The sequence below is a fragment of the Lemur catta genome, chromosome 1 (assembly GCF_020740605.2).
Source record: "Lemur catta isolate mLemCat1 chromosome 1, mLemCat1.pri, whole genome shotgun sequence".
NCBI classification, from domain to species: domain Eukaryota; kingdom Metazoa; phylum Chordata; class Mammalia; order Primates; family Lemuridae; genus Lemur; species Lemur catta.
The window spans coordinates 205,119,003-205,138,985 of NC_059128.1; the positions used below are offsets into that span (position 1 = coordinate 205,119,003).

At 34.5% G+C, this 19,983-nt stretch overlaps 1 protein-coding gene across 2 annotated transcripts in view; it reads left to right on the forward strand.

Moving 5' to 3' along the window:
- Positions 1-19,983, forward strand: part of MFN1 (mitofusin 1) — a 36,845-nt gene that overhangs the window by 11,793 nt on the left and 5,069 nt on the right. For both annotated transcript variants that reach the window (XM_045539719.1, XM_045539720.1), the window contains exons 6-16: positions 688-796; positions 3,720-3,827; positions 6,255-6,408; positions 6,528-6,595; positions 12,400-12,521; positions 14,226-14,352; positions 14,530-14,634; positions 14,940-15,042; positions 15,184-15,413; positions 18,421-18,573; positions 19,340-19,536. In XM_045539719.1, the coding sequence (XP_045395675.1) occupies positions 688-796; positions 3,720-3,827; positions 6,255-6,408; positions 6,528-6,595; positions 12,400-12,521; positions 14,226-14,352; positions 14,530-14,634; positions 14,940-15,042; positions 15,184-15,413; positions 18,421-18,573; positions 19,340-19,536 (1,476 nt within the window). The remainder of the gene's footprint in view (positions 1-687; positions 797-3,719; positions 3,828-6,254; positions 6,409-6,527; positions 6,596-12,399; positions 12,522-14,225; positions 14,353-14,529; positions 14,635-14,939; positions 15,043-15,183; positions 15,414-18,420; positions 18,574-19,339; positions 19,537-19,983) is intronic.

Genomic DNA, 19,983 nt, shown 5'->3' on the forward strand with positions numbered 1-19,983 from the left:
TTTTCTCTTACGCTCGTTTAATTCATGCGGAACCCATCTCTCCTGCTTCTTTACCTTGCTGATTTATTTCAAATGGTCTGATATTGTTGGAATAGTAATGTCAAACCTTGCTACTAATTTACACCTAGGTTGGGATGGGTTCGCTTCCACTACATCTTTCAGCTCATCATTATCCTCCTTGGTGTCAGGTTGCACACATGGCTCATTTTCAAGATTAAAATCACCAGAATGGAACTTCTCAAACCAACGACATACTATGTGTTCATTAGCCATATCGTTCCCACACACTTTGCTGGTATTTAGAGGTGTCTGTGCTGCATTGGTTCCACGATGGAAATCATACTCAAAAATAACGTGAATTTTTTACTTATCCATGGTTTCACAAAAGTTGCTATAAAAAATTTGAAAGATAATCACAAGCCAAACTATACATTTGAAAGGAAGAGGACGTACCTTCACAATAAAAACAAAAAAAACAAGTGTCAAAGTGAAATGTCAGAAATATCAACTGTCAAACCTAGTACTTAGGAAATTTCATACTTAATAACCTAATATATAAAAGTTTTTTTAAAATTTGTTTTATAACCCAATTTATTTATTTATTTTTTTAAATAGTGAATGTTATTTATTTATTTTTGCCTAGCAGGTTACACCACAGAAATAATACAATTTTTATTTCATTCTTAGTCCAGGCACAGATGTCACTACAGAGCTGGATAGCTGGATTGATAAGTTTTGCTTAGATGCTGATGTCTTCGTTTTGGTTGCAAACTCTGAATCCACACTAATGAACACGGTAGGGTTTAATCATATACTGTTTTGGGGTGGTAGGAACTGAAATGGTATTTGTTTTAATTCTGAAAAGTGAGGGAAATCCAAATCGTGGATTAGAAAAAACGCCTAAAGTCAGGGGTGAATAAAGGGATTTGTGTTTTCCTAGGACGAGAAGAGCTATTTGTGTGTGTTCCCTGGGTTTCTGTAGCAATATAGAGTTTAGTTGGCACTAGCTATAGTTATTTGCAGTCTCGGGGAATGGGTGCCAGAATTGTTAGGATGTTTAAGTCTCTTAAATATAGTACAAATCACTCCCACTCCCATCCCCTTTGTGAGACAGAGCTTTTTGGGGTTTTTTTGTTTGTTTGTTTTTGAGACAGAGTCTTGCTCTGTTGCCCGGGCTAGAGTGCCAAGGGGTCAGCCTAACTCACAGCAACCTCAAACTCCTGGGCTCAAGCGATCCTCCTGCCTCAGCCTCCCAAGTAGCTGGGACTGCAGGCATGCACCATCAGGCCTGGCTAATTTTTTCTATTTTTAGTAGAGGATGGGGTCTCACTCTTGCTCAGGCTGATCTTGAACTGAACTGCTGACCTCAAGCAATCCTCCCGCCTCGGCCTCCCAGATGCTAGGATTATAGGCGTGAGCCACCATGCCTGGCCAAAGCTTTTCATATTTTGAGTTTTGTCAACTTTTTCCAGCTTTACCCTCATACACTAGATTTCAGCTTGTTTTTTTGTTTTGTTTTGTTTTTTCAGACAGTCTCGCTTTGTTGCCCGGGCTAGAGTGAGTGCCGTGGCATCAGCCTAGCTCACAGCAACCTCAAACTCCTGGGCTTAAGTGATCCTACTGCCTCAGCCTCCCGAGTAGCTGGGACTACAGGCATGTGCCACCATGCCCAGCTAATTTTTTTCCTATATATATTTTTAGTTGGCCAGATAATTTCTTTCTATTTTTAGTAGAGACGGGGTCTCGCTCTTGCTCAGGCTGGTCTCGAACTCCTGACCTTGAGCAATCCACTCGCCTCAGCCTCCCAGAGTGCTAGGATTACAACCCTGAGCCACCGCGCCCAGCCTTAGGTTTCAGTTTACTTGTGTACAATTTAATCTACTGTTAAACTCAGAAGATTATTTATGATTTTTTATGGATGTCTAGAGCCTGACTCATCCCAGCTAAACTTTCCAGAGTTTAGATATCTTATATCCAACACTATAACATGATGTTAAAAAATTATTATTTATTAAAAGCATGTAGATGACTGAGTAGTACCATTATAACCTAGATGTTACCAGTGAGATTGTGTTATTCATGTTTGGATGGCCCAGTCAATATCAAGTAGACCAGGCTGTTACAACACTGACAGTTGTTTATGACCTGGTGATATAAAAAAAATGGATAGCTGGGCACCTATAATCCCAGTACTGGGGAGCTGAGGTAGGAGGATTGCTTGAGCCCAGGAGTGCGAGGCTGCAGTGAGCAATGATCATGCCACTGCACTCCAGCCTGGGCACAGAGTGAGGCCTCATCTCTTAAAAGAAAAAAAGGATAAATGCTTAAAGTCTTTGTTAGAATACCTCCACAATTTGAGTGTTGGATAGACAAACTTCCTTTAAAAAAAAATATGTATATATATATATGTATATGTATAAATACAGGGGCAGGCGCAGTGGCTCATACCTATAATCCTAGCACTTTGGGAGTCCAAGGCAGGAAGATCACTTGAGGTCAGGCAGGAGTTCAAGACAAGCCCAAGCAACAGTGAGACCCCATCTCTACAAAAAGAAAAAAAAGAAAGAAAAATTAGCTGAGAGTAGTGGCCATACCTGTAATCTAGGCTGTTTGGGAGGCTGAGGCAGGATTGCCTAAGCCCAGGGGCTTGAGGTTGCAATGAGCTGTGATGACGCCACTGCATTCTAGCTGGGGCAACAGAGTGAGACTCCATCTCCAAAAAGAAAAATTTATATATATATATATAGAGAGAGAGAGAGAGACACACACACACACACACAGGGACAGGGTCTTGATCTTGATATTGTCCAGGCAATGGCGTTCAGTGGGGTGATCAATAGCACTGTTACCTCAATGTCCGCCTCAAACTCCTGAGTAGTTAGGACTACAGGCATGTGCCACGATGGCTGGCTAATTGTTAAAAATTTTTTTTGTAGAGATGGGGTCTCACTGTGTTGTCCAGGCTTGTCTTGAACTCTTGGCCTTAAGCAGTCCTCCTGCCATGGCCTCCCAATGTCCTGAGATTACGGGCGTGAGCCACTGTGCCCCGCCAGATAGACAAACTTCTGGTATACATTATGATTTTGGTGTTTTTGCTTATGCTGTTCTTTGCCACAGTTCATCCATCTCTGAACTTTTTATCTTTCCAAAAGCCCTTTTACCAGTTCTTTGAAGTCCATCTTTGTTAGCACTTCCTTCTTTATGGAGCTTTTTCTAATTTCAACTAAATATGATGTCTCTTTCCTTTGAGTAATCATATTTATTTATAGTGTTTATAACATATATTTTTCTCTGTTGTTTAGTAGCATGAGTTATACAGGTGTTTTACTTTATTGTTAATTTACTTAGCCTAACTCTTAAAAAAGATTTGTGGTAGCTTATTGAGAACCTGGGCTATTATATCCAGCAGTTCCTGTACATAGTAGAGACTGGTAGATATTTGTTAAATTGAATTTCAAAAGACTTATGGCAGGAGCAGGAAGATCTTCAGTTTTATCTTCCATATATGTTAATTTTGTCATCTTTGAAAAGTTTAATGCTCGTAAACTTCATTGGGATCCTTTATCAATGGTTGTTAATCAGTATAGTCTAAGTGGTTCAAACTTACAAAATTTTCAATTATAAATGTAAATATAAAATATCTTTTTTTTACATTTCATATGTTTAAAGAAAATATCTTTTAAAAATGAACATGCTGTGGGGTTTTTTATGTTTTTCAGGAAAAACATTTTTTTCACAAGGTAAATGAGCGACTTTCCAAGCCCAATATTTTCATTCTGAATAATCGTTGGGATGCCTCTGCATCGGAGCCTGAATATATGGAAGATGTAAGTTATTTTTTTCCTTAAGTTTTAAAATACAGTGGTGTACATTGTCATCTGAGAAGACAATATACCTTATAGAATAGAACATTATAAGCAGCTATTCTCTCACTTGGGAAATGAATAGAATTAGAGAATACCTGAAAAGCAGTATGTAATAGAGAACAAAGTATTAAGCTACTTTGAGGGAATTTGTGTTATAAAAATACTATCTAATCATTTCAGAGCTTGAAACATCTTTTCTGATTGTTTTGTTTTTTGTGTTGAAATATACATAACAGAAAAGTGCATTATGTGTCCAGCTCAGTGAATTTTACAAATTTAACACAAATTGGTCACAACTGTGTCTGGATCCAGATCAAAAAGCAGAGCATTCCCAATACCCCAGAGTCCCTCCCTATGCCCCCTTCCAGTTTCTGTCCTACCTCCCAAGGATAACTTATCTACTTATCATGACTTCTAACAACTTAGATTAATCTTTCTTGTTGTTCATCTTTATGTAATAGGAGTCATATAGTATCGACTTTTGTGTATGGTTTTTTCATTTAACATTATGTTTGTCATATGCTTCCAAATTGTGCATGATTGTAGTGTGTTCTCCTTGCTGTATAATATTCCATCCTGTGAATACATTACAATTGATATATTTATTCTGTTAGCAATGGGCATTTTGGGTTAATTTTCTGTATTTACCAATTAATAGTAATACTACTGTGCGTATTATATATGTCTTTTTTGGTGTACATATGTATGCATTTTTGTTAGGTACATACCAGTGGTTCTCTGTGGGGGGTGGGGCAGTTATGACACCCAAGGGATATTTGGCAACGTCTGAAGATATTTTTGGTTGTCACAACTGGGGTATTGTGCTGCTGGCATCTAGTAAGTAGAGGTAGAGATGCTGTTACACATCCTATAACACAATACAGCCCCCCAGACAAAGTTTCAGCTGGTCTAAAATGTTGCTAATGCCGAGGTCAGTAAACAATGGGTATATATATTTATAGGTAAAATTACTGGATTACAGGTTAAGAATATGTTCAGTTTTAGTAAACCCAGCTCAAGAGTTCCCTAAAGCATTTGTATCAATGTATATTCCCATCAGCAGATTGAGAGTTTCAGGTGATTTACATTTTCACCAACACTTTTTTTTGGCATTTTAGTTACACCAGTGGTTGTAGAAACTTTTGAAAAATATTAAAATATCTGGCATTTGATCTATAAATGAGTTATTTAGTTTGTTTGTTACTACTTTTTCTGATTTTAATAATAGTATAGGTTTATTGTAGTAGTATAAATTAATTGTAGAAAATTTAGAAAATGAGATAAAAAAACCTTAGACTGTCCTGTCACTGTTCACATGTTGGATTATTTGCTTTGATTTCCCCCTCTTTGGGTCTTGTTCTGTTGCCTGGGCTAGAGTGCAGTGGCGTCATCGTAGCTCACTGCAGCGTCAAACTTCTGGGCTCAAGCAGTCCTCCTGCCTCAGTCTCCTGAGTAGCTGGGACTACAGGTGCATGCCACCACACCTGGCTGATTTTTTTTTTCTTTTGTAGAGATGGGGTGTCAGTATGTTGTTTAGGGGGTGGTACATGAAATTTTATATCCTATTACTATTGGTTTGTAATCATGCTCTTTCAAATTAGGGTCGCTCATAATCACTGGAGAAGTAGGAAATATCACCCACAAATTGTTCTTCCCAAAATGGTTTGGCATTTCTATTTAGCTTAATCTTAAGTCTTACTGTAGAAGTCTCTTATTATAGCCATACGCTGAAGGCTACTACTGAACCCCAACTTCTAACCCTTAGTCCTCACTTTAATACCCAAATGCTAATTTCAAACCCAACATTGCAATTTGAATCCCTGATTAATGCATTCTCCTCAACCTTAATTCCCATTGTTTTTAAGAAGAAATAAAAATAGATTTATTGTAGCACTTATTTTCTGATTTCAAAAGTATTAATAGCTTCATTGCAGACAATTTGGAAAATAAGAAAAGCATAATAAGGAAGAAATACAAATGTTTTCCATGCTTATGGGTGTTGCCTGCCTACTACTACTATAATTTGTACAGATATATACACATATTTTTTATAGTGTGATCATATATGTTCTTAATATAGAACTGAGACCTTTTTTCATGCCATTAAGTATTGATATTTGTCTATAATATTTTATAGTGGTTATATAGTAGTTGATGGTCCATCAAAATTTTAAATAAATATTCAAAAAGAAAAATCATTAAGAAAAAGATTTCCTGTCATCAAGTGTGAAACTTCATTTGTTAGAATTTCTTGGATTTGTTAAGTATATGGAAACTTGCTATAATATTACTATAAATGAAGTTTAGTATAAGCTATAGTTGTTGGTTATCATTATATTTGCTTAACTTATTAGAATTCTTTGAATAGTCTTCTTCCTTTCCCTCTAGGTACGCAGACAGCACATGGAAAGATGCTTACATTTCTTGGTGGAGGAGCTCAAAGTTGTTGATTCTTTAGAAGCACGAAATCGTATCTTCTTTGTTTCGGCAAAGGAAGTTCTTAGTGCCAGAAAGCACAAAGCACAGGGGATGCCAGAAGGTGGTATGTATTAATTATAGGGTTCCTTTTTAAATCTAAAAATGGGTTGTAAAATCAGCAACATGCCAGAAATGTTATCTTGTTACACACTAGGTTTTAAAATCTTCACCTGTGTATTATAGGTGGGGCACTTGCTGAAGGATTTCAGGCAAGATTACAGGAGTTTCAGAATTTTGAACAAATCTTTGAGGTAGGAATTTTGTCAGTGTGTTGGCCAATAACAAAACTCTTGCAGTGATTGGAGAGTGGTGGTAATATTCTGTTTTCATTGTTTATCTTTGTCAATAACCTTTGCTGTTATTAGTGTAGTTGCTGACACAGTTTGAAGTTTGAAGAAAGGGAGCTCCTGCAAAATGGATAATGTGTAAGAACTGAGAATAAAAGATTATAATTTCTTCCTTATTCTTTTTTGTTTATATGTTTATATATAAGTGAGAAACTATTTTCCAGTGTTGCTTGTATTGTACAATGAATGAAATTCTCTGTATTCAATAGTTTGGAGCAAGAGCAAACAAATATAATTGCTGTTGGAACAGATAATAGAGCAAAGTGAGGATTATCTTTTGTTCCATAATATTAGTAGAGATATATAGAACATGATTAATGCCATTTGACAAAATTTTATTACATTTCTAAACTGTATTACAACATGTTCATTCTCCACATTTTGTGCCAAACATTCTGAAGAAGCAAATGAGTACAAAAATAGTTAAGATACAGTTCTACTTTAGGAATCTGGTGGGAAACTGCTGAAGTATATGAATGGCTGATGTGTGTGCAGCATTGGGGAGAGAATATAATTTCTTACGCTGCACGATAGGTGTTTTATTCAGAGACATTAAAACTCATCCTACATTTGTTGAAAAGTTCTTTAGGTGTTAACCCCCTAAAATCTCATTTAGCCCTATATGGTGCTGTTCTGTTTGGATTCCATATCACTTTCCCACTTAGGCATGAACACAAAGACTTTAGCATTGAAGAAACCTCCACTGAGTATACTTGGCAGAATTTTTTTTTTTTTTTTTTTTGGAGACAAGGTCTCACTCTGTTGCCCAGGCTAGAGTGCAGTGGTGCAATCATAGTTCCCTGCAGCCTCAAACTGCTGGGGCAAGTGATCTTCCTATATTTGGCAGAATTTTTAAAATGAAAATTTGCAGTCGGGCACAATGGCTGACATCTGTAATTGCAGCACTTTGGGAAGCCGAGGTGGAAGGATTGCTTGAGGCCAGGAATTAATGTTACAGTGAGCTATGATTAGGCCAGTGCGCTCTAGTCTGGGCGACAGGGTGAGACTCAGCCTCAAATAAAGAAATGCTTACTGTCCTTCATTTGTAATGTGGTAAGAGATAAAGAGGTCATTAGACAGATGATGACAAAGTGAAAGAAAGAAAACCCACAACCAGCTGTCTTTATAAGATCTGTAATTGTTCTGAGGCCCCTGGGATATCAGATGCCCTCTCAAGCCAAGCCATTGGATACATGAGGTCCCAGTTACCCAAAGATCATTATTTGTTTATTTTCTTTCCCATTTGCTTTCATGAGAGAATTGATGCTCTTCACTCTTATTAGTTACTCTATCCACGGGGAAAATATGTAGGGAGAGGATCTATTGTTCTATATCCTTATCTTTCCTTCTTTATCAATCTTTTCTTTATATATTTTTTGTGGATATTTATCATTGATTTCTTCTACCACATGATTTATTGTTCTGTTACACACTTATACCTCTTTCATATTGGTTTATGGTACATCTTTGCTTTCCTAGAATATCTCCTTGAAGAGGTGGGAATGAGAAGAATAAAAGATGTGTTATAGCACATTGGTTCCCAAACCTGGCTGATCATCAGAATCATATGAGGTGCTTAGAGTGCTGCTATAGGTTCCTAACCTATCCCAGAGACTTTGATTCAGTGGGGCTGGGGTTGGCCTAGGAATCTATATATTCAAAGCTCCCCAAGTGATTGCAATAATTAGACAGACTTAGGAACTATTCTTTAAAACTGTTTTTAGAAAAAACTAGGCAGTTCATTTTTTTATTGTAATAGTTCATTTAGGACTCTAAAAATTATATATGGATAAATACTGCTTTTTGAGCAGTAGCTTTTACATAAAGTCATGGAGAACATCAGGCTTTAGATAGATTGAAATTTTTTAAAAATAAAACAAATATCTAAAATGAGAATCAGTTAAAAATTACTTAAATTTATCTAAAGAAATAATCAGCTGGGCAAAAGTTATGTCTCCATGTATTATAATGCACCAAAGCATTTTTGGTGATTACATTGACAACTTTGGTCAGCTTTTTTCCCCAAAGCTGAGACTTGATACTTCTTAAATCAGTTTTGATAATTTATGATTTCCGAGAAATTTGTGCATTTCTGGTCATTTATAATTTAGTAGCATAAATCTCATGTCCTTTCTTCTGTATTTACATATATGCCTTTATATATAAATATTTATAATATCATCAAAAGACCCAGCCTTTGTTTAATTATCGATAAGTACCATTGTTTAGGTTTTATTCATTAAGTTCTATGTTAATCTTTTTTTTTTTTTTTAAAGGGAGCTATTGGTCCCAATCTAAGTTAATCTTTAACATAGTTTCCTTTAAAGTTGCATTGGTTTTTGCTATTTGTTCATTAAGAAAAGATTTAGCATTGTGAATTTGTCTGTGAATACAGCTTTAGGCACATATTCCCAGGGTTTTCAGTATCTAGTTTGGTTTTTTTTTTTTTTTTTAATTGGTTTTTATTGTTAAACGTCAAATGTTTTGATTCTTTCGGTCCAGCTTTTCATTATTAATTTCTTGGTTTCTTAGTATTGTGGTCACATAATGTGGCCTTTATACACATTTTTTTCTTTGTTTTGGGATTCACTTAGTTTTCTTTGTAGTCTTGTAAGGTGATTTTTGTGAAAAGAAAAACTTTATACCCAGTTGAAATATTTAATGTACTGTTTTTAACAAGGCTTGGAAATTAAGTTGAGTAAGAATAGTCAAAATCAGTGTTATATTCTATTAATATATTTCCTTATTGTTTTCAAAATGCCTTTGGACAGTTTGAAAATGCATTTGGCCTGCATTATTCTCAAGGCAAGTTAGAAATCCAAATTTCTTTGCCCAAATATCTCACCATTAATTTTTAATAGTTTTGGTTGTATGATGGGAAGGAGAGGTATAGAATAACTTTGTTAAAATGTCAGATTTATTATAAAGGACATTCCTGCAATGATTGGTGAAATTTGAACATGAATTGTGTGTTAGGTAATAGTATTGTCCCAACGGTAAATGTTCTAAATATAATTGTTCTGTGATTGTGTAGGAAAATACCGCCTTTCTTAGAAGACAAGTGTTGATGTATGTACTAGTAAGGTCATGATGGCTGTAATGACCTGTTACATTGTTAAGCAAGGAAAAAAATACACAAGTGTGTATAAAAATGTATGCAGCCCTCCAGATATTTAGGGTGTGTGTGTGTGTGGAGAGAGAGGGGAGGTAAACAAATGAGACTGAATGTTAACGTTTGGTATATCTAGGTGAAAGGTATACTGGCGTTCTTTCTTGTACTTCGCTTTTTGTTTTCAATTTAAAATACATCAAAATAGTTGAGTGATGAATAGAATGTTGTTGGGTGTTTGTAGGGTCTGTTATCAAGATTTGACAACTTCACTGGTTTTATGTTTTAATTACATAAATATTAATATTTATAAATGTATAAATATAATGATTATTGATTATCAACTGGCTTCTTTAGATGTTACTAGGAAAACAGAAAACTATCTTAATTAGAATGTGATTATTATTTTAGTTCTAAATCTTTGATAAGTTTTAAAATAGACTATAGGATACTCTGATAAGATGGAATTTAAATTGGCTTAGTATAGTATTTTAAACTTCTTAGAAAATTAGAGTTCCTAATAAATTAAGTCTGGTAACTGCTACACAAATTATGTGTTTCCTGTGGAGATTCATTAGCATATTAGTTTACTAAGGATGTTGAGAAATAACTCAGAAAAGAAGCTTTATTTAAATTAACATTTCCCATCCTTATTTGAGAATACTGTTCCTTTTTCAGGATGCCTCTTAGTATCCTCAGTGGGAACACCAGTTTGGGGTAATTTTAAATTAGAACATTGCCTATTTTCTTTTCTATATTTATTCATCATTATATATTTTTAAATCAGAAAGTAACTTGTATTGCCTAATAACTTTTGAAGATCTTTTCTTTTCTGTCAAGTCTAGCTCTAACACTGTGCTGTTATCTGCAAATTTGAATCTTCATTGCTGATATCTAGATCTGCTTCATCGAGGAATAGACTTTATTTTAACCTTTTTAATTTCAAAAATATTTTTATGTTTTTATTATTTTTTTATGGAAGTTAATTTGGCACATTTATGAGGCACAGTTATTTAAAATAAAATAAAGCTTTGTTTTTGTCATTAAAAATAAGTAGTTTACAATTCGAAGGTTTACTATTTTGTCATTAAAAATAAGTAGTTTACAATTCGAAGGTTTACTATTATGTAATTATTGATGGTTTTAAAGAAGAAAGCATGTAGGAATATTTTATCTTTGGTTTAGGTGTGCACAGAGCAGGAATGCTGTAACTGCCTACCACTGATCTTCAAGATTAGTGAAAATAAGCTTAACCATGATCAAAATGAAGCTAGCAATGCTAGAAAGTAATGAGCTCTGAATTAAACTGTTAACTAAATGAATTACTCTCATATGCCCTATCACTAAAGAAGTAAGTATATTTTGTTTTTTGTGCTTCAGAATCCTGAAGAGGGGAGCTAAAATGGCAAAAGAGATTATAGTCTTTTTCTATCTGAGTGAAGTGCACAGATAATTTTAGAGACATGAAGGCTAACCATAGATTATAGATAGTACATTGAATGAACATATACTAATAATTTCAGGATAACAAATGTAGTACTAGGATATTAAGTGTGAATACCTTTTAAAGCCCGAAAGCTATTTATTTTGACAAAGGAAGGACAGTAATAAACTTCAGGAAGCAATTGCCACAATTTGAACTAGGTAAATATATAAAGAGGTTCAAGAAGATGAATTCAAAGAACCACCAGAAAATTAGTATATCCCTAATTTTTAAAAAATTTATCATGGAAAATAATGTCTCCTACATTTCTCTTAGATAACTAGTGGTATTGTATATATTGAAAATTGAAACAAAAGTTTCATAAGATAAATGTACCCATTGATATATGTGATGCATTATGATGTATTCTATTTCAGTAAATACTAGTTATGAAACAATTGATTTGTATAAGTATTGATGAGTGTGAGCTGCAGTTAGCTTGAAGGTACAACAACTCTGGGCATCATTCAGGCCTATGTGCATACACCATGTTCTAATGAGTATAACAGGATTATGTTTGAAGTAGCTGCAGATAGTTTTCTGTAAACAGTTAAAAATATTACTTGGTTTGTTGTTAAAGATTATTTTTCAAATTGTTCACATTTCAATGCATAGAAATCCTTTTTAATAACCTTATGTGAATCACCATATCATTCAACTAATTTTTAAAAATAAGGTAGAATTCTAATTCACAACTAATTTAAGAACTTTATTAGGTTATCTATTACAAGTATGAGAAAAATCAAGATAGATAGACTTGTAATTGGATGAAAGGTGAATCTAGGTAAAATTAGGTAATGCTAATGAGGGAAGCTTTTTAAACATTGAAATATAGTGCCTTGTTTGTTTTTTATTTTTTAATGTTATAGTCAAACCATTGCACATTACTGTGTAAAAATACACAAAGATATGAACTTGCTGTTAAAGCCCTTTTTACTTTTGAATCTTTGTAATTTTTTTTAACTTTTGTAATTTTAAGTTGTGTTTATCATGTGTTTATTTTCTATCCTTATTTTTGTTCTGGTTAAAGTTAAAAACAGCAAGTTTTTGTGTTTAAATTCCTGAAAATGTTGGGATGGAATTACAGTAATGTGTTATGGCTTGGGCCCCTCGCAGGAGTGTATCTCGCAGTCAGCAGTGAAAACAAAGTTTGAACAGCACACTATCAGAGCTAAACAGATACTAGATACTGTGAAAGACATAATGGATTCAGTAAACGTGGCAGCAGCAGAGAAAAGGTATGAGTTCATTTTATTGCAACATAAAATTTTTTTTGTTGTTAAGACCAAGATTTTAAATTGTTGTACTACAGATACTTTTCTCATTAAAATCAACCTTGTGAATTTAGCTGATGCCTACTTATATATTTTTAAATGAATATTTGAAAGTGTAAACATTCTGTGACCTTGAACACATCATTTACATTCCCTGGATCTCAGTATTCCTGTGTACAAATTGTGATTTTATAATTTTTAGTGGCTTTAAAATATTTTTAAGGCAGTGGAAGAACCATTTCTTCAAGCTGAGTTTTTTTTGAAGAAGTGCAAAACAGGTGATCCTCTTTTTGCATTCATCCCACAACGTATTCTTTTATATACTCATACATTGATACGTTGAAATCACTCTTTTATACTAGTTGTGGGTTTTTGTTTATCAGCTGGTGAACAAACAAGGTGATATTTACTATCTGCCAACCAGAAATTTGATTTGGTAAGCATACCCCGTATGTCATACTGCTGTATGTCATATTGTTCTGCACTATTTTATTCCATTCATTACTTTACAAAGGTGACAGTAAATGCATGAAAGTACCAACAGTATTGATGAAAGTAAATTTCTCACAAACAAAAATCAGAATGTTATTACATGTGAAAAATGTATGGATGTTAAGCCTCAGTTGGACCTTTAGTGGGCTTAAACCAGTTGAAGGAAACAAAAATCATGAAAGTTTGAGTCCAAGATAATGTAAAATTGGAATTTGAAATGTATTTGTTCTTGCTGGCAACAAAGGCCCTTTCATCCCATCTAAGCCTATTGCTTGATTTTGGTACTTTTTCAGGAATGCATTATGTTCAAAAGCAGAGAACTGCCAGCATGTAAAACACAAGGGTGAGAACCCTGAGTCTGATCTTAGTCCCTGTGCTGCAGAACCTTTGCATAGCCTCTGTATAATGATCTTGTGTTGCAATAGAATTTTCTTCCAGCTCAATGGCTTCATTCTAGTACTTAAGATTTTGTCTTATTTGACCTTATTATGATTAGTTTTAAAAAATATAGGACATTGAACTTAATGTGGCACAAAGATGATATGATTTGAAGATTGTTAGTACAATCACATCTAGGGAACTTTTTAGTATAAAAGACCTTCTTATAAGGATCTCAGGTCTTCATTTTTCTTTTTCGTTCTGGGGTCAAATAATTTTATATAAAGAGCCAGACAGTAAATATTCTAGGCCTTGTGGGCTATACTGTCTCCTTGCAGCTACTCATTTTTATAGCTTTATAGCAAAAGCAGCCATAGATAGGTAATAGGTAATTGAATACGTGTGGCTATGTTTCAAGAACACTTTAACAAAAGCTGGCAGGCGGCTGGATTTGACTTGTAGGATGCCATTTGCTGACTCCTTTTAACTAAAGTCAGTATTGAGTTCTATTTTAACTGTTCCTATCTATGAGGTGTTTGAAGACTTAGAATCTTTATTAATCCTTTGTGGGATTCAGTTGTAACATGGGCAGAGAGACAAAAGTTGTTTATATTAAATCATCTATATAAAGTATTTCATAAAGTGAACTATTTGAATCCTTTTGGATGTTGAAATACGAGATTTCCTTTTTCTTGTGTCATGCTAATAGATGGCTCAATACATGAGTGAATTCCCTTGCTTAATTATTTTGGGACTTTAATATGCCCTGAATATTAATTATTCTTTATACTATAATAGAGTTTATTCAATGGAAGAGAGGGAAGACCAAATTGATAGACTGGACTTTATCCGAAACCAGATGAACCTTTTAACACTGGATGTTAAGAAAAAAATCAAAGAGGTTACCGAGGACGTGGCAAACAAGGTGAGTAACAATAACTTCATGATTTGAGTATCTGGAAATAAATGTAAATTATTTTTGATAACGCTAAAAATATTATTCCTGTTACCTTAAAAGAGTAAGTGTTTTTCAATTTGACTTTTTGAGGAGTGGGTAATCTTGTTTAATTTTTTTTAACTCTGATTTTTAAAATATTTTCAGGTTTCATGTGCAATGACAGATGAAATTTGTCGACTGTCTGTTTTGGTTGATGAATTTTGTTCTGAGTTTCATCCTACTCCAAGTGTATTGAAAGTATATAAAAGTGTAAGTTAAATGATGGTTAAAAGTTATTCAGAGACTGTTTCTTCATCTTATACTATACTTTTATTTATTTAGTGGTTTGTCCATTTCAGTGTTTTCATGGCAATCAGTATGTAATTAAACTGTTAGATCACTTGTGCACCCAACAAATGTGAATTCTAATGTATGTAAAAGCACAGAGAAAATTTACACTATTAATATTAGAATGAGATTAAGATATTTTTAGCATTTATTACATTTTTAAAGTCTATATAAAATCTGTGTATTCTTGAGAAAAATTAATGTGGACAATTTACCACTGTTAATAGGAGTTAAATAAGCACATAGAAGATGGTATGGGAAGAAATTTGGCTGATCGGTGTACCAGTGAAGTCAATGCCTCAATGCTTCAATCCCAGCAAGAAATTATTGGTAATATTTATGTGCACAAAGTTTTGTGTAGGTTTTGTTTCTTTTTTCATTGGTGAAGTATTTATTTTCCTTATGGCATTTCATAGGAGGCAAAATATTTACTATTGTTTCCTAAAATAAATGTAATTTTATTCTTTCTAGAAAACTTGAAGCCATTACTTCCAGCTGGTATACAGAATAAACTGCATACACTGATCCCTTGCAAGAAATTTGATCTCAGTTACGACCTGAATTGCCACAAGTTATGTTCAGATTTTCAAGAGGATATTGTATTTCGTTTTTCCCTGGGCTGGTCTTCCCTTGTGCATCGATTCTTGGGCCCTACAAATGCTCAGAGGGTGCTCCTAGGATTATCAGAGCCTATCTTTCAGGTAGGTATTTTTGAATCTACCAGTTGAGACTCTTCTTTCTTAATTTGTTTATGTGGTTTTCTCTGATAAAACTAGCTTTACCAAATCTTCATGTTTATAAGCTAACATCTATCTCATAGAGCCATTTCTGAGTTAGATATACATGTTGGCCATCACTAATTTGAAAATCTGAAATTCAAAATGCTCTAAAATCTGAAAATTTTTGAACTCTGACATGATACCACAAGGGGAAAATTCCACACCTGATGTCATGACAGGTCAAAACACAGGCACACAACACACAGTTTATTCAGTGTCCTCAGTGGAAAAAAGACCCGGCTGAGGTATAGTTTTCCACACACTGCCAGATTACCCTACACAAACTACCCACAGAGGGTAAGGCTGGATGCCCCTATGGCAGGTTCCCCATGATACTCTGCATGGGGCCAAGACCTACATGCATTATTCACTGTAGTATATAAATTTAGAGACAAGAATGATGGTGATGCCAAACAACCACAGATTGTCCACATGAGTGGCTGAGGTATAGTAACATCTATGCTTTCTGATGGATCAGTGTACTCAAACATTGTCTCATGCACAAAAGTATTTAAACGTTACATATTAATAAAATTACCTTCAGACTGTGCGTATATGGTGTATATGAAACATAAATGAATTTTGTGTTTACACTTGGGTCCCAAGATATCTCATTATGTGTATGCAAATATTAAAAAATCTGAAATCTGAAACACTTTTGGTCACAAGCATTTTGGGTAAGGGATACTCAACCTGTACTATACATAAGGGAAAGTCAGTCACAGTTTTCATCCAGTACTGTTATAGGTGGTTCTACATTCATTTTTTTTTTTTTTTTTTGAGACAGAATCTCGCTTTGTTGCCCGGGCTAGAGTGAGTACCTTGGCGTCAGCCTAGCTCACAGCAACCTCAAACTCCTGGGCTTCAGCGATCCTACTGCCTCAGCCTCCCGAGTAGCTGGGACTACAGACATATGCCACCATGCCCGGCTAATTTTTTCTGTATATATCTTAGTTGGCCAGATAATTTCTTTCTGTTTTTTTTTTTAGTAGAGACGGGGTCTCGCTCTTGCTCAGGCTGATCTCGAACTCCTGACCTTGAGGGATCCACCCGCCTCGGCCTCCCAGAGTGCTAGGATTACAGGCGTGAGCCACCGCGCCCGGCCTCTACATTCATTTCTGAAACTTGTTAACTTAAAAAAGTTCTGTTTTCAGACTCAAATTTGAATAAATGCTGGTATTTTGAAAGAAAAACTTTTACAAATTTATTAATTGAATAATTTTTTAGAAAATTTATTATTTATAAAATCATCACAATCCAGGTTTTGAACATTTCTCTCATCCCAGAAGAATCCCTTATGCCTATTTGTAGTCAATCATCATTCCTGCCTCCTGCTCCACAACTAACCTGCCTTCTGTTCATATGAGTTTGCCATTTTTGGACATTTCCTATAAATGGAATCATACAAAATGTGTGCCCTTATGTGACTGGCTTCTTTCACTTAGTGTAATGTCAAGGTTATTGTGGCATGCATCAGTATTTCATTCCTTTTAATGGCTGAATAATATTTCATCATAAATATAAGACATTTTATTTACCATTCATCAGTTGATGGATATGAGGGTAGTTTGTACTTTTTGCTGCTATGAATAATGCTGCTGTGAACATTAATGTACATGTTTTTATGTGGATGTATGCTTTCACTCTCAAGTATATAATTAGGAGCAAAATTGCTGGGCCATATGGTAATTTATGTTACTTCCTGAGGAATTGCCAAACTGTTTTCCAAGGTAGCACCATTTGACATTCCCACCCGTGATGTATGAAGGTTCTGGTTTCTAGACATATTCATTGACACTTGTTAATTTTTATTCTAGTAGATATGAAGTCATAATCTCGTAGATTTGATTTGAATTTCTCTAATGAACAGTGATTTTGAACATCTTTGCATGTGCTCATCAGCCATTTATGTACCTTCTTTTGTGAAATGTCTATTTAAATCTTCTACTAATTTTTTAATTGGGTTATTTGGCTTCTATTGAATTGTAGGAATTCTTCATGTATTTGTATTCAAGTCCTTTATTATGTGATTTCTAAATATATTTTTTCAGTCTGTGGCTTGTCTTTTAATTTTTTATGCTGTATTTTGAAGTTTAAAAGATTTTTGTTTTGAACTTTTTTGTTGTTGTTTTTAAGGATTTTGCTTTTGATGTGAGGTGTTTTTTTTGTTTGTTTTTTGTTTGAGACAGAGTCTGGCTCTGTTGCCCAGGCTAGAGTGCCGTGGCATCAGCCTAGCTCACAGCAACCTCAAACTCCTGGGCTCAAGCAATCCTTCTGCCTCAGCTTCCTGAGTAGCTAGGACTACAGGCATGCGCCACCATGCCCAGCTAATTTTTTTTTCTATATATATTTTTAGTTGTTTGGCTTATTTCTTTCTATTTTTAGTAGAGATGTGGTCTCGCTCTTGCTTGGGCTGGTCTTGAACTCCCGACCTTGAGTGATCCTCCCACCTCGGCCTCCCAGAGTGTTAGGATTACAGGCGTGAGCCACTGCGCCCGGCCTGATGTGGGGTTTTTTAAAAATGCAGTTTAACTAGATGTGGTGGTGCCTGCCTGTAATCTCAGCTACTCTGGAACTTGGTCCCGAGAATCCAGCCTGAGCAACATAGCAAGACCCAGTCTCTAAGAAGTAAAAAAATAAAATACAGTTTTAGTTTCACGTGAGGGTTGAGAGCCTACTGTTACATGTAGGTGTTATTGTATATTGTGAAAATTTATTATTGTTCATGATATCATTGGTCCATGTCATAGAAAATAATTTTCAAACCATTTTTTTTACATATATTTGTGGAATATTCATTATTGGGGTCATTTTTTCCCCATAGATTTGCTACTGTGATTTTAAAAGAAACACAAAAGAATTTTATAAAGGTAACTATTTCATTTATAGTTAAGTGTAACAATCTTTTTTTTCCCCCAAACTTAATCAGCTCCCTAGATCTTTAGCTTCTACTCCCACTGCTCCTGCCAACCCAGCAACACCAGATAATGCATCACAAGAAGAAATCATGGTTACCTTAATAACAGGATTAGCTTCTCTCACATCTAGAACTTCTGTGGGCATCATTGTTGTTGGAGGAGTGGTAAGAAACATTACTTTTAGTATAATGAAAATTGAAATTTTTATAGAGTTGCCTGTTAGATCACAAAAAGAAAGATATATAGTGTTTGTATTTACATAATCTATAAATGATATACAAATTTGTAGGTTAAAAGTGAATTAAAAAGTTTCAGAAGTCTAATCTGAAATTTTTTGAAAATATCTTCAGGAAGGAAACATCACCAACTAGCTGGTCCTTAAAACAATGCTCTAACTATTCGCATATCACAGCACACAATAGTTGTACACTGGAGTAACTAGAAATGCCCAGGTGCCCTTTTGAATACTAATGGGATCTGTCATAAATATTAAAGATTATTTTTTAGTAGTAGTTTTTATTTATTTAAAGTAAAATTCATATCATTAACAGAGATCTGTCATAGGTATTAAAGATTATTTTTTAGTAGTAGTTTTTATTTGTTTAAAGTAAAATTCATATAATTAACAGCATAGATACACTTGTTTTGGTTTTTGAAACTTCTGACATAAATTAACATTTGTTTTTGTGAGATACAGTGAATCAATTTAACAAACCTGGCAGGTTAAAAGCTCTTGCTGGATATTTGTTTGCTGATTCCTTTTCAGCCTGATTGATTTCTAGTAACTTCAGATTTTCTCATGAAGAAGGAATATAGATTTTTAGACAATAGATCTGACTTGAAGATCTATACGGAGCTAAAATGCCATTTAATATACTCTCCCAAGGGGTATTTTTGCTTCTCAGAGTAAGCTGTGACTTTATCTTACAGATTTGGAAAACTATAGGCTGGAAACTCATATCCGTTTCATTAAGCATGTATGGGGCTTTGTATCTTTATGAACGGCTGACCTGGACCACTCGTGCCAAGGAGAGAGCCTTTAAACAGCAGTTTGTGAACTATGCAACTGAAAAACTGCAAATGATTGTTAGCTTCACGAGTGCAAACTGTAGCCACCAAGTGCAACAGTAAGTTGAAAGGTGCATTTTTTCTTTAAAAAAAAAAAAAGATTTTATTGAAGTATGACATACATGCAGAAAATGCAAGAAAATAAGTGTATAGCTCAAAGAATTATCACAAATATGAACACATTTTGTGATCCCCACCAAGTTGAAAAAAAAAGAGCAACACTAACCCTTACTTATGCGCTCTCTCCCTCCTAATAACTGTTCTCCCCAGTCTCCTGATAGATTAGATTTGAACATTTGAAAATTGGTAGATAGGAACTCTTTAAAGAACTCTAGAGGAATTTCAAAAAATTGTTCTTCAACAGACCTATTGTAAATTTACGTTCCTGTCCTTAAGATATTTGTTGTTGCTTAATTAAGAAAACTGAATGAATTCTTATTTATTTATTTTTAATTTTTTATTGAGACAGAGCCTCTCTCTGTTGCCCAGGCTAGAGTGCCATTGCG